This window comes from Buceros rhinoceros, unplaced genomic scaffold (genome assembly GCF_000710305.1).
Source record: "Buceros rhinoceros silvestris isolate BGI_N320 unplaced genomic scaffold, ASM71030v1 scaffold30491, whole genome shotgun sequence".
In the NCBI taxonomy this organism is placed as follows: Eukaryota; Metazoa; Chordata; class Aves; order Bucerotiformes; family Bucerotidae; genus Buceros; species Buceros rhinoceros.
The window spans coordinates 329-16,170 of NW_010395347.1; the positions used below are offsets into that span (position 1 = coordinate 329).

At 36.7% G+C, this 15,842-nt stretch overlaps 1 protein-coding gene across 1 annotated transcript; it reads left to right on the forward strand.

The window, feature by feature from the left end:
* Positions 1 to 950: 950 nt before the first annotated feature.
* LOC104501680 (chromosome unknown open reading frame, human C9orf72) lies at positions 951 to 14,245 on the forward strand. The gene is made up of 10 exons (XM_010145530.1): positions 951 to 1,438; positions 4,475 to 4,534; positions 5,441 to 5,536; positions 6,240 to 6,304; positions 8,380 to 8,452; positions 11,736 to 11,852; positions 12,541 to 12,776; positions 13,265 to 13,322; positions 13,871 to 13,980; positions 14,059 to 14,245. Exons 1-10 carry the CDS (start codon positions 995 to 997, stop codon positions 14,243 to 14,245), a joined length of 1,446 nt encoding a protein of 481 aa, XP_010143832.1. The 5' UTR covers positions 951 to 994.
* The last annotated feature ends 1,597 nt before the right edge of the window (positions 14,246 to 15,842 follow it).

A 15,842-nucleotide genomic window follows, 5' to 3' on the forward strand; every position in this document is an offset into this window, starting at 1 on the left:
GGCTGGCTTTTCTGAAGAGGCTGTGCTCAGAATAGGTCTCTCGTCGTCAGCCCTTGAGCATAAGGAGGCAGCGATGACTGACGGACTCTCATCTTCCCTGAAAACAGTGAAGTCATATTCAGAGCCTCAGACGGCCTCGGCTTCCCCTGGGCTGGTCACCAGCTGGCAGGGGACGGCCTAGTGTTGTTAAGCTGGGCCCGAGAAACAGCCGGAGAGAAAGGTGCTTTACCTTCCCGCAGTGAGGAAGTGTGCCTGGACGGTCTTACTATGGGCACTGGCAAGGAAAAAGCAGTTCAGATAAAGGAAGCGTTGCCAGAGGCCTGGCCGGTTACGGCAGTGCCGGGGGGGCTTCCCCTCTGCTGTCGCGGAGGGCTGCAGGCAGAGGGGAGCTGTGTCATGTGTTTAGCTTTTATAGTTTTGCGTCCTGGGTTTAATTTCTTTGTAAGACTTTTTAATGTGTTCCTATGACACCCACATAACATTTACGGAAAGTGAAACTTCCTGTTATCTTCTGCAGCCCCATCAAAATGGGGAAGCTGTAGAGCGGCTGGAAGCTGCTAGGAGAGATGTTTAAGGATTTGTGTCTACACAATATGAAGAATTTTCCATGAATACATTCTGTAAGTTCTGAGCATTTTTCTTGTATTGCAACACCTTGCTTGTCACCATAGTGTAAAGAATATGTTCATCATATGTCAGTTTTCTTACACATAACGTTGTATAGTGAGTAAAGAGCAGCTGAGGTATGACTGACTAAGGTTTGTAAAGCATATCACTTTGCTGCATGGAAGGCACGCATGTACATTTCCTTCTTGACTGAGGCCTGCCATGAAATAAATGTCGGGTGTAGAAGTCAGGCTGTCTCTCAAAGTCTTATTTGGAAACAAAAGAAAATGAGATAATAATGAGTGCTGCTCTAATTTTTTTTTCCTATGAAAGCTTTTTTTTTTAGATAATGTAAGCATTTCAGTTACACACGGGAGAGGAAGCAGGCATGTCAGCTCTCTGTCCGCCACCGTCCCCTGCAGTTGCTAAAACAGAGATCTCTTTGAATGGAGAGTCACCATTATTAGCTGCCACTTTTGCTTACTGGGACAACATTCTTGGCCCTCGTGTGCGGCATATCTGGGCTCCAAAGACAGAACAGGTACTTCTTAGTGATGGTGAAATAACTTTTCTTGCTAACCACACCCTGAATGGAGAAATACTTCGGAACGCAGAAAGCGGTGCTATAGATGTGAAGTTCTTTGTCTTGGCAGAAAAAAGGGTAATCATTGTGTCGTTAATCTTTGATGGAAACTGGAATGGAGACAGAAGCACGTATGGACTGTCCATTATACTTCCACAAAGTGAACTTAGCTTCTACCTGCCGCTTCACAGAGTGTGCGTGGATAGGTTAACACATATTATAAGGAAAGGAAGAATATGGATGCATAAGGTACGTTTATTGTTCCTTACTAAAACCAGCTGTCCATGTTGTCCTGAGCAAAACCCATAATTAAGATGCGGTGACACTGCTATGTAGCAATCCAGACACAAAAACAGAGAGGAGGCTGACCTCTCTACAAGTATGTAATTTTGGAGGTAAAAGGTTACCAATGCGTCAGCAAGGTAAAGGCTGGGGTTTTTAGCCATGTGATTTATCCTGTAACCATGCTATCTAGGTGAAAAAGGTATCTTGTTTAGGTTTTCATCCTTCTGAATTTGATACGAATTGTTGCTTTTAACTCTGTCAATTAGTGTATTTAACTAGGTAGAATTGTAAATTTACTGTGTTTCAAATCATTGTTTTCACTGGTGAGCTCCAGAAAGGGAACTGATGCAGTTAATGTTGTCATTGCTGTTACACTTTTATTCTTCAAGAGAAGAGTATCAATGAGCAGTTTGGCAGGTATTAAATTGTGTAAAACTAATGGGAGAACCATGGGAATACGTCAACTTTAGGCCAAATATTTCTGCTTTTGAAATTCAAAAGGGAAGACACACCGTATTTTTCTGAAGAATTGCAACTCTTATCTTTGGGGACGTTATGCATATTTATTTATTAAGTGAAAATAATTATGTATTTTTGTTTAAAATGAATAACATTCTAATAATTAAAATCTCTGTCATCTTCATGGAGTACAAGTTGTCTTAGAGCTCTAGATTGCATATCAGATGTAATGTTTATGCTGATCCCTGTATGTCTGGTCAAGTTTTTGTTCCTCTTCTGTTTTGAGAACTCTGCTCAACGTGCTTAAAACTTCCCTTTTTTTAGTGCTCTTATCTGAACTAATTTAAGATGGCAGAAATAATAAGCTGATGTTAATTTTTGTGGTGGTGTTTCCTTTTTACTACATGAACAAACTCCATTGATTTTTTTCCTGTATTGCCAGATGGCGGCTGGCAGTGTTTCCCATCGCATTGGCTTTTGATACTTCTGGGGTTTATTTTTCGGAGGAAGGGTATGACATAAAGTTCATTTTCAGTATAGTAGAAACACAATTATTTCATTCCTAATCTGGTCTTCTGAAAGCCTGCTGGGTGTTGGTGCTTTTGATGTAAGTGAATGCTCTGTCATGTTCTTGATGACATTGTTTCTCTGTCATTTAGTGTCCTCTGTGTTGACTTCTAATGTGAGCAGTCAAATAAGAATTTTCCATCATTCTTAACAATAGCATGTCTTCTCTCTTTTTGGACATTGATCCATATCTGTATGTTTCCAGCTGAAATAGCCTTCAAGTGGCATTGAAAATGACCAAAAATAATTAAAAAAAAAAGTTTTCTACTAGTTTCCTCAGAAATTAGTCATTAAGTGCTTTGTTCTTTTTCAGATGTTCTTGAAGCAGCTAGGCCAACTGGGTTAGCTGAGACAGTGATACATGCTGAAACAGACATTTATTGTTTTGTCTATTTTTTTTTTTTTGAGGAAGACCAAAGGTCCCTGCATACACCATTAGTTCTGCAGCCTTACCTAGATGAGGGAAGACTGTTTTGAAAATGTAGATTAAAATTTAGGCATGAGTTGTAGAATTGTAATATTGAATTAAAACAGGCTTATTTTGTAGTTTGCATTTTGATACTGTTCAGCAATTACAGCCACAACAGAACAAAAAATGTTGACATCATATCCGAAAGAAACTATGTATCTGTTCTGGAATTTCTGATGGTTGTTGTTATCAGCTCCCCTGAGTTCTGGACAACAGTTCCAGCTAGATATTAGAAGAGAAGAAACCTTCTGAAGTCAAGGACTAGGAGAAACATGGAACAATGTTCAAACTGGCAAAGAAAGACAAGCAACTCCAAGTCATCTGTGGGATTAGAAAACACTTTTATTGACAGTTTTATGTTCCAGGTGGTTGTCTAATAAATTTGAGCAGTTATATTTCTGAAAAGAAGTAGCTTACACCATTTGTTCAGCCATATCTTCATGAAGACTGACTTCTTTCAAAGTAAAGGATCTTCATTGTCAAGGATGTCTTACTTCCCCAACCTGAGCTCAAGGATGAAGGAATCTGCTTCATTCCAGTATTGTTTTTCACAAATGCTTCTTTTAGATGGTTAGACGAGTTTTATTACTGTTTTAGGGCGAGGCACTGTAGCTTGCTCCCTGTTCATCTGCTCAGAAGAAATTATGTCAAATCCCTTCCTACTTAGAGCTGAACAATTTTAAGCAGTTCAGTCACAGGAAACTAATGACTAACCAATCAAAATGCAATAACCTGTCAGCATCTAGCAAAATATGTAATTAGTTCTCACAGCATCTTCCATTTTTTGCGTATTGTATTGACTGTTCCAGTGATTAATGCCAAATTCTCTTTGTGAATAATAATTCAATTCCATTGTAAATTGCATTTTGAGTGCAGTTTGCTACTCAGCTGCTGATGAGCCTGTTTTGAGAACTTTGTACAGTCTCTTGTACATAGTGTTTTGTGTATTTTGAAGGTTCATGTCTCCTGTACTTAGTTATCAAACAATGTTGTGAAGTCTTGTCAGTGTCCCAAGGTGTGGAGAACAACAAAAAAAAAAAGTCCTATTTTTCTTACTCTCCCCAAAGAAGTAATTTTCCTTGTTCTGGAGATACTATTTTTCTCTTGCCGCAGCAGGAACCATCAGTCTGAACCTTACCCATTTTAAAATAAAAATCCATACGTAAATTGGAATTCTGCACCACTATCTGATCATTTAGCATTTTCTTGATCTTTAATGAAGACACTTAACATTTTGTCATTGTCATCACATCCTCCCTTTCCTGCTGCTCCTGCCCAAGCATGTGAGAGGTTTGGTGGGTGGCAGAGCAGGGAGCATTGATCTGTTTAAAATGACATTATTTCCTGCTAATGTCAACTCTGTGAAAGAAAAAAGACTTGAACATCAAAATTTGAATCTAACAAGCATGACTCTGCAGGGAAGAAACTGTACCATTTGACTGTTGTGTGCATACATATATAAACAAATACCAGAGAGCTTATATTTAACTGCTTCTCTTGCTCAGGAGAGGCAAGAACATTTCCAGAAGATTGTCTTGGAAGGCACGGAGAGAATGGAGGATCAGGTAAGGTCCATCTGATTTGTGCATATGGCACACCATGACAGCACTACTTGACTGCATCTGGTGACTGTAGAAGTTGGTGCTGCTTCCTATTTGGGGATCCAGGAAGATACTTTGGAGTGGCTAATGACCTGCCATGCACAGGAGGCAAAGTTTCTGAAGATAAGATGATGGAAGCTGTGAACATTGAAGGAAATTGAAGGAAACTATATTTCATCACTTTATGGGTAAAATGGAAATCTATGAAGAATATTACCTTTCAGAAAAGGAAAGTCATTTACTTGAACTTGAAGCTCTGTAAAGGTAGTAGCTTCCATAGATTCATGGTCTTCTCTTGTCAAGGATGGTTTTCACTAGGTCGTTACCTTTTTGAGTTACACAGACATACAGAGTCTGTCATGTTGGGATGTGGTTGAAGACCTAAGCGATAAGACTGAAAAGAATTTCTAAAACTGTAAATATGAAATTATGGCTGAAGTTTCCTGTGATAGATAAATCAGATAAGTAATTTTGTATGTTGATGATTAATATGTCTGGTTTTGGTTTTCTGTCATTTCTGTCATCAGACTTGGTTCTTACATGCTTAACAGTAATTGCATGTAGTATGGTATGATCAAATTAACTTGCTCCAAATACTGCTTGTCTAGGCCAACCAAACTGATTGTGAGAATTAGCATAGGACCCTGGAAATACATTTTTAGATGCGATGTTGAACAGCAAAATGTGTTTCCAGTTCATAGTTATTGATGAGCAAAGCCCAAGAAGTCTATGCATCAACTTCCACTCGTACTACACTTCCAAACAATAGGAAGTTAAAGACGTTTTGTATGTAATATTGCAAGTTCATTAGCAGTAACTTCTAATACTGCACAATGTGTTTTTTCTTGAAGCATTTTATTTATTGCGCAGGGCCAGAGCATCATTCCAATGCTGACAGGAGAAGTCATTCCTGTAATGGAACTCCTCTCATCTATGAAATCACACAGTGTTCCAGAGGAAATAGATGTAAGTCCTTGTTTTCTTCACTCTCTTCTTCTGAACCAAGGAAGTGGCTTTGGCATTCTGGTTTGGTACTCTCTTGGCAGACAAAACCCCACGTAAATTCTTGTCATAAATTCTTGTACACATCAGTAGTTTCACATCGAGTTCTTCTAAGTGGTGTGGGGAATGTTTTAATGTAACTTTTCTTTTGGTAAATACAACACTACTACCAGTGGGTTTTATGGTCAACCCTTGGCAAAATTGACTGCATACAATGATACAGTTGTGGCAACCCAATGGAGTGGAAAGGCTACTGAATGCAAAACAAAATGAAGGTGGAAGTAAATGGTTTTAATGTTGATACCTGTTTCATTGTGGTTTAGTGTTCTTATGGAAGAAATATGAGTGACCTCACATGCACTAATTTAAACTATTCTGGACAAGATTATAGAAAAAAAACATGAGGAGGAATCTCACTGGTGATGAGTGAAGAACGTTTAATTGATGAATGGTAGATTAATAACTCAATTGAGTGACTTTATCATTTTCAAAATGCTTTGGCTGAAGTCTGAAGGGTTTGTTAAAGTTTTGCTTTTTTAGGAAGTGTTACAACTTAATTGAAATAGTCCCCAAACCGTCCCGCCTATCATTAAAAAATAAAAATCAATTAATTGGAAGTTGTTGCAGGTCCTTGTCTAACCTTTGTTTATAATTACTTGCATTTCAGATAAGTGACACAGTGCTAAATGATGATGACATTGGGGATAGTTGCCATGAAGGCTTTCTCCTCAAGTATGAATTTCAGTTTTGATTTATGCTGTGGTAAAATAGGTTTAAACTTGTGTGTGTATATGTGTATATATTTCTCTGTCTGTATGTGCATGTGAACGTATATTAGATTAGTTTTCTTCGTGGGAGGTGGGAGGATGACATGTACTGGGGTTTCTGAGATTTTTGTCTGTAAAGTGCTGTAGTGGTTGCTGTCTTTTTAGAAGAATGGCTCTGTGCTAATAGCTGCATCTCTGTAGACTGTGTTGTCGCAGAGTCATTTGCTTGATAATAGAATTCCTATCAAAGATAATTCTTCTTTGATACTTCCATGTAATTTTATGAGGATATAAGTTGAAGTCTTACATTTTTATGAAATACTGAAAAACCTACATTGTGTTTAGTGCATTAATATGTGTGAATTAAAGTCATTAATGGATTGGCATATGGAATGCTTATTATTACATTGTGCATTCCTCATTTTTTCTTCTGTTTTTAATGTATAAGTGGAAGTAATTGCACTTGAAAGCAACTTGGTTTCTTCCTGTAGGAAAGCATATTTCATAGATTTTTATTGATATTCTGGTACCTTTCAGAACACCTCTGGTGTAACTGCATTCATTTATGTAGTGCTTAGTGCCATCTATTTACACAGTGTCACATATGCTTTCAGTACTACAGAAATTCATGTGTTAAATTAACTCATTCTTCACAATAATGTAGTATTTAGTTCTGTAGAGAATTTGGGAAATAATGATCGTGGAATGGATTATCGTAAACGGCTAGAGCTATTGATCGTACAATGATTAGTTATTCTCATACCAAATGGAGTTTTATTGGGCAAGTGGTAGACTGCAGGGTTTCAGTTATCTCTTCTTGCTACTTCTTCTCCCTGGAAATACTGTCCTGAAAAGAGTGAGCTTATCAGCTCATCTAGGCTCGTATTTCAGATCTTAAGTATAGTGTTGTATGGATTTATACATGCCATTGAATAAAAATTGGATTAAACTATTTAAACTACCATATCAACCTCTAAAATAAGCAGTTATGCTTTCTTAGTTAACTTTACATGAAACTAAACATGGATTTCTGCCTCAAAGGAACAATTCGTAACTATTCAGATGGCTGTAAATTTAAGTCTATATTATACTTTATATACTTTATAACATAAATAGTAGCAGGTCCACTATAAAGTACACCTATAGGATTTCCGAATCTGAGTGTAGCTATTCTAGTCCTTACCAGTTAGGGGTGTTTATTAGAACAGGTTAATCACATACAACATCATTCAGTAAGCATAGTTGTACTTCCGAGTATTCACAGATGTTGGGAAAAAAAATTAATAGTAGCTAGATTTTCTAGGATATCTAGACTTTTTGAAGCTGTAGGCTGAGTGTTGATTTGAGAAAGTGCAGGGGGAAAAGGAAAAGGAGGATAAGAAACCTCAGCAAAAGTTTCTTAAGGACAAATTGAGAGTTATAGAGGTTAGCCCAAGTACATTTACTGCAGCCTCCAAACTTGAGATAAACTAAATCAGGTCTGTGCTGCTAGCAACTCACAAGACAAGATCACTCAGTTTCCAACATGCGTGAGTGTATCTTGAGGCGCTCAAGCTCACTCAACTCTTGCCCATGCAGTTACCAAGAGCAGTTCATCTGCCAAGACTCCCAGAACTGGCTTCTGATCCACAGTTCAGAAAATGAGGACAACCATGGAATAGGTCTTCTGTCAAGATGCTTTAAAATATTTAATTATTAATATCTCTTATGTTACTTTAATGATTTTGTACAGATGCTGTAATACAGTTAGATGGTAGCAGCAGACAGGTTTTCTTTGCATTGTAGCTGGTGTTTGGAGGTTCTGATTGCCAGTGGTTTTATTCATCAAAATGAAAATGTCTGTACTGCCCAGCTTTACTTGCACAACTATGCAAGGTCCTATAGATATGGGCCTGTATTTATACTAGGTACACTGCATTCTTCTGGTGAAGATGATAATTGTTTTATTTGAAAAGTCTGATTAAATGTTATATTATTAACATTTAAATTATTAACATGTTAAATTATTAACTATTAATCTATATTTGGTTTTATTTGCAGTGCAATTAGTTCACACCTGCAGACTTGCGGTTGTTCTGTAGTAGTAGGAAGCAGCGCAGAAAAAGTTAATAAGGTAATGCACTTTCTAATAAACCAAACTTAAACGCTGATTATTAGGAGTGTTAGTGTGTTATTTGGAACAAGGTTTATCTATAAACAAACTTGAGGTTGAAGAGGGAAGGAGTGCTGTTTTTTGGTTATCTTACTTCAGGTGATTGGTGTAGCAGTTGATAACTCTGCCTGAAAATTGCCTTATTGGTTGTATTCTGTCAACTATAAGAAAACCAATGCATTTAATTTAACTGATACTGTGAATGAATGAATGAATGAATGAATGTAAATGAGTCAAACTTAAAATTAGGTTTGTTAGCTAAAATACACAAATGGAAGAAGTCTGAACTGGCTTGCCCAGTTCAGCTATGTCAGTGGGTGTCATCTATGAAATTAGCATCTGCATAATTTCTCTTATGCTTGGGAGTAGATGTACTTCTGCATCATTAACTGCTTGTTTCAGGGAACCTCAGAGCTGTGGAGTCTATAGTCACACACAAGCATTGAAATAGGCAAGCTTACTAGGACCATAAACCATTCTGGCAATTCCAGCATTTTTTTTGTTGTAGTTGTGTTTTTGTTGACTTCTTCTTCAATCTGTTTAAAACTTAATTGGTAAATAAGCGTACTGTTTAGCTGGTGGGTCTTAAGTTTGACTCAGCTTCCCAGAAGAACCAGAAGGAGGCAAAGTACAGCTATAAACCCCTAAAACTAAGTCCTGTAATAAGAAAACACACCTCAGTAAAGATAGTGTTTAAGAGCTTCCAGGTCTAGAAACAAGAAGCAGCATTAGCTGTACCTCTTAATGGTGAAGAGTATATACATCATTATGGTCTGTTTGGGAGGGAAAATAAGTCACTCTTGGAAGCTGTCATTTCAGAACCGGAAAACAGTTATTTTTTTTGTGGCAGGCATTTTTTCCCATGCTGTTATTATTTTTAACTCTTTAGTGTTTGTTATGAGATACTTCATTTGATCCAATATGAATCTATCACCTGTACTGCTTTTTCTCTAATTTTGGTGTAAATAGAGAGGTTTTTTATGCTTATTTTAAGCTTACTCAGTCTTTGAAGGAAAAATCAAATGAGGGTGTTTTCCTTGTGCAGGACTCTCTAAGTACTTTTTTTTGTATACAGCTTTTTTGATTATAGCAAAATGCTAGTTTCAGTTAAATTGAAAGCAATTCCTGGAAGAGATACATTGGTGTTCACTGTCTATTGAAATATTTCTTAAAGCATATTTCTTTTTAGCGTATTGCAATGTATCAGTATTTTGTTCAGAGATTTCCCTTTGACTTGCATTGAATTAGGGTGTTACTCCAACCCTTCTAATAAAAACACTGAAGTTAATCTTCAGTTAGGATATTCAGAGACAAATGATGCTTTCTTTGTGAGGAGATGTATTTCACTATATCAATTGCCTCTCTACATTCACATTCAAGTCGTTTAATAAACTTTTTTGATTCAGTATATCTCTGAAACTGGGAATGAAAAAAGGGGTTCATGAAGTGTACAATCTTAGAGCCTTCAGGTACTAGGTGCCTCTGCTCTTCATGAGTATGTATACCCGTGCTGCTGGGAGGGTAAGGTTCTGTGTAGCTATGTATCATTTTAAGTTTTCAATTTACATTGGGGCCTGTGAGCCATGCAGTAAGAGTAGCCCCATGTCCTGAGACCATGACAAAGGTTCTACAAGAGGTGTATGTGGAGAAGTAGTATATTCAGATAACATTATTTTCTGACAGGGAATGTGTTTTTATATTGGGCTTTTCTGTCTGATTATGTTTTAATTTTGATGTACTAATTGAGCTCTGGTTTACTTTGCAAGACTGAAACTTTCCTTTGTGGAAAAATGCATTTTAATTCTCAAAGTAGGTGTCATTTTTGATACATGTGTGAATATATCTTCAATGTGAAATAAAAACTAAGAGCACTGGGCCTGCTGAATACATAGGCTATACATATTATATGTTACGTATTTTGTAGTATGTAGGGCTTCCTGCTGCAGTGCAATATAATACTCCTCTTTTTAAAAAATTCACTTTTTAAAAAGGGCACTTTCAGTAAACCTGTGTTTTGAAATAAGTAGCTTCTGATGCTTTATGAAAATTGGTGGGGAGGAAAACGCATTGTTCATGTGTATTTGTAGTGATGGTAAAACACCTCTCATCGTTGAACAATAAATGCTGATACTCAAAAATAATCACAAGCAAGAGTGGAACCAGAGAAAAGAAAATTCTCCATTGTTAGCTGAAATCAGCTAACCACAGTTAATACGTATTGTTTCAGGAATGTAAGATTTGCATAGTAGAGAAAATGTTAAAGGTTTAAGTGCTTGTAAAAAGCTTAAAGTTTATAGTTCATGAAATAATTGATTAAACGGCCCTAAGTTCTAAATGGTTATGAGTATGTAAAATAATGTATTGATAAGCTAGACACTATAGGAGAAAAAGAGTCGTTTTTAGAAGAATGTGAGTCCCTAGATACATCCAGCGTAAATTTCATAAATTATACACAGGTTCTTATCAGCTGTGTGCCCTTTGTGTCACGGTGCAACTGTTCTGAACTAATTGCTTTCTTTTTGGCGTATTTAGCTTTCCTTGAGGTAAAAAACCATGTACTGCCTCTTTCTGAATTGTCAAAAACCATTAGTCAGAAATTGGGTTTTAATTGGACTGCGTAAACACACTGTGCAAGGATAGAGCCTTCTCAAACACCTTGCAGACACTGATAGGACACCACAGGTTAATACTCAAAGATTAACAGCATGGAATATGTGTTTGTTTATAGAGATGGTTAACTGTAGCTGTTGCAGCACACGAGTTTGAAAATGGATAATGAAGTACCCTTGCTGCTTTTAATGGAGAGTTTGAGGAAATTACTGAGGAAATAAGTGTGGTTACTTACTTAGGCAATTGACTGTGCCTGACTGGAGACAATACTTCCTGTTTCAATATGGAATGAATAAAATAAGTGGCTTGAAAGGATGGAATGTAACTACAGTAACTCATGTTTATGTAACAGGAAGAGGCAGCAGAAAGCAAAAGTGATTTGTTCTATATAGTCAGCTAAAACACAAACTTTGACAAAAAGTGTTGGACTTTGTCTTCATTTGACAAGAAGTTAGAGTAATACGGCTTAATGTCATTGTACTGTGACCTAGGTAAAGTTTTGGATTTTCTGATAAGCATGAACTCTTTTGTTCATCATTAGAAATGCCTCATACATTCTAGTCAGAAATTGCATTTGAAGATTGGTTCATTCCTCACATTTTCATGTTTTTCAAAACTGTTCTCTTTAATGCAGATTGTGAGAACATTGTGTCTGTTTCTTACGCCATCAGAACGGAAGTGTTCCAGACTATGTAGAAATGAGTCCTCTTTCAAATATGAGTCAGGACTTTTTGTTCAAGGCTTACTCAAAGTAAGTGCGCTTAGGAAAGTTCTGTTCTTCTGTAGTTTAAGGACATTCTTCAATGTCTACCTGTGTCTGTGCACCCAATACGTACATGCATACGCACATTCACATTCAAAGAAATATGTCCTCTTCCCTGATTTGGTGCTATAGCTTTCCTTGGAGCTGTTTGCACGTTAAAATTCCGAATCAATCTTTTCTCTGACACAACTGTTTCTTGAGAATTGTTCCTGTATTTTGAGGTACATAAAGAGTAATACTCTTTTGCCTACTTGGGGCTAGAATCCCCAAAAGGCATTGAATTTTTGTGTTGTACCAAAACATGAAAAAAAAAGTCCCATCAGTCCTACAGTTTCCATTTTAAAAGGGCTGTAGTAATGGGTGAGAAATAACTCTTCTTGCTCTAGATAAATATAATATTGTGATACTAATGGACTCACAAACCAGATGATGCAATACCATAACACATAAGTTACCTCAGAACGTGTTTTCACTGCTATATTAAGGGAATCATCCAGTATGAAGTACTTTTTGCTAGGCTATAGCCACGAGCTCTCTCAAACAAAACATATCTAAACAAATAGGATTTAAAATTTAGACATGATGTTTTAATACTGTTTTGTTCCAATATAGCTTTGTTTCTTTTTTTTTAAAAAAAACAAAGTAACTAGAAGAATAATTTCTTTCACTAAAACAGGATGCAACAGGAAGCTTTGTGTTGCCCTTCCGTCAAGTAATGTATGCCCCATATCCTACTACACATATAGATGTAGATGTCAATACAGTGAAGCAGATGCCCCCTTGTCATGAGCACATCTATAACCAACGACGATATATGAGATCCGAGCTGACAGCATTCTGGAGAGCTAATTCAGATGAAGAAATCACTCAAGATCATATTATCCATACAGATGAGAGTTTCACACCTGATTTGTACGTATTCCTCTCTCGCATCTCTCAGTTACTTGATTTGAGGTAAGAGGGTAAAGTAGTACAAAGTGTTAAGTTTCTAACAAAGTACACCAGGGTATTTTTGCTTTTAAGAAGCACCTTCAGCTCTGGTAGTTGCATTTGTTTTGGAGGAATTTACCAGTTCCATCAGTAGTTTTGTTGCATTAATTACTGAAATTCATGTTCTGTGACACTTCTAACAATGTTATGTTTATTTCGTTTCCCATATTAATTGGGGATATAACAGAGCTAAGTATATTTGGCAGTACCCAATGTCTTCTTTCCTGGGTGTAGTTAATTTCATCTGAAAACTTTGCTGTAAAATTCAGGATTATAGATCACTAAAATTTTGACATCACTTTCAGTTTCTGCCAGACTGTAAACCGCATGCTATTGTTGTGCTCAACTCTTGGACAGTTAGTGTCCCTTCATGGCACTACTTCATATGTTTGTTTGCTTCTCCTCTACAGAAACGTCTTTCAAGATATCCTACATCGAGATACCTTAGTAAAAGCCTTCCTGGATCAGGTAATGGTTGCTTTTGCACGAAGAACAAGAACTAAACTTCAGTACTTTGAGCCCTAGCAACAGATAATTTAACATGAATAAATAATTTGTTGGCTTGGTAGCTCTTTTTCATACTAGTGCTATGATTCTTCTCTGCATAACTAGAGAGAAAACTACTTGTGTATATAATACTACTTGTATTACTACTATAATACTGAAACGCCTTCTTACATATGAAAAACAATGCACATTTTCTATTGCTGTGCAACAGTACCTACAGTTACAGTATTAAGAAAGCTACCTGACTGGGTTATTTTCAGATAACTTTAAAAAGGGAAACAATACTTTATCCAAACAGAATTGTAAACCAGCTCAGTTTACTGCATTTAAGCAGCTAGAAAACAGAGAAAGAATGTTAAGTGTATCTACAAATCTGCTGTTAAAGTGCCTGCTTTGCTATAATTAAAGAGATGTTATGTGTGTGTGCAATGTTTCTTTATATTCCACATTCTTAAAATGATTCTTGAATTTCCATGTCTATTTAATTTTCTGGTATAATTTTTTAACAGATTTTTCATCTGAAGCCTGGCTTGTCGCTGAGGAGTACTTTCCTTGCACAATTTCTGCTAGTCCTTCACAGAAAAGCCTTAACTTTAATAAAATACATAGAAGATGACACGTAAGTGAACAGCTAATAGAAAGCAGGCTTTGAGAAACTTCCTCTGTTCTTTTTCATACCTTTTTTATTTCCTTGCAGGCAAAAAGGAAAAAAACCTTTTAAGTCTCTTCGTAGCTTAAAGATCGATCTCGACTTAACAGCAGAGGGCGATCTTAACATAATAATGGCTTTGGCCGAGAAGATTAAACCAGGTCTGCATTCCTTCATCTTCGGGAGGCCGTTTTACACTAGTGTACAGGAACGTGATATGCTCATGACGTTTTGAAGTTCTCCACTGATAACATCTAATACTAAGTCTTGCATGGCACGAAAATCTGTCAAGGGTGACCACCACACTTGTGACAATCATTGACTGGACTGAGAATGGAGTGTTAGGGGCACAGTAACACTACAGTCTGTTCAAAGCAAGAGGGGGTCTTGCTGAATGGAATACCAGCTTACCTAGACAAGCATGATTTTAATGAATTCATCTCTTGTGTGTGCTTTTTTTAACAGTAAAGGTAAATGTTACCAGAGGTTCCTTTGCCATTTGGGCATAGTAGATAAATTTTAACGTGTGTTGGTGTACGATAAAGGGAAGCATTTTAATTTTCTTTCCCAGAGACTTCCTTCAGGTGTTTATCAGTTTTGCCCTGTTCTGCTGTGTCAGTATTTTTAGTGTTTCCAGAGAAAACAATACATACATCCTCTCTAATGATGGAGGTTTCAGAATAGGGCGCTTCCAGAAGTTTGAAGGTGTTTTTAAAAGTACTGTTCTTATCTATGTGGTACAAATCTGAAATATGTCTTCCCTCATCTCCTTTTTTAACATTACTGGCTCCTTCATTTAGAGCATTTAAAAGTGATTGGGATTTTTAATATACTAAAAAGTGCTGTTCTTGTTTGCAAACCGTTCACTCTGCACGTGGGAACTGGGTCATCATTTAAGCAGCTTTGTGCATGTAAGTGCCAACCAGGATACTTTGTCACAGATTGTTGGGCCATCCTGCGGTGTTCAGTGATCCAGCATAATTGAGCTCTTTCAAAAACACAAAACAGAAAAGTTGTGTCATTCAGCAGAAGTTGACAGTTGTTCTGTCTGTGAAGTGCTGTTGGTTTTTCCATTATCAGTTACAATAATGTTCAGATTAAAGTATTAGACCTTCCCAAAGAACACCATAGCCAAACTAAAAGATAAAACAGATTTCGTCTTTTTTTTTTACATTGCCATTAATGTATTTAATAATCCTTAATTCAGAGATTAGCAAAACTATGGAGCAATGCGATTAGCATTTTACTAAATGGATTCTGTTCAGTAACCTTGCCAATCTCAGTTCATCTTAGCACATCTCCAGCTTTGCTTTGCTTGAAAATAAAATCAGGTTTTTATTTGTATGCCTCATCCTTTCCTTCAGTAGCGTGTAGAGTGGTGTGATATCAGGTTAATCCTGACCCTTTTTTTTATTTTTTTTTTTGAGTTTTGACACATGGTTGGTGTGTGTTACACTGAAATCAATGGTACATCTGTACTGCATGTTCTTGTATTTCTTCTCTTTTGGACAAACACAGGAATATATTTGTACATATCCTCGTAATTCAATATTCATTGCAAGAGAGCTGCGTTTGTGATTGGAGGAGCCGCGGTTGCTTTATTGCTTAAATTGTTTGTAACACTCCTTAGTGAACAGGTTTCTGTTTTCGAGATAACTTATTTTATCGTCTCTTTCATGCAGCGAGGCATAAAATTTACCAGAAGTTAGATTCACAACTTTTCCTGAAATGTCCAATATTCAAACTTTAAAAGGAATACTGGACTTTATTTAGATGTCCAGAATTCCCTTATATTTGCCAAAAGACAAAAATTTGTCAGAATTAAATATTTA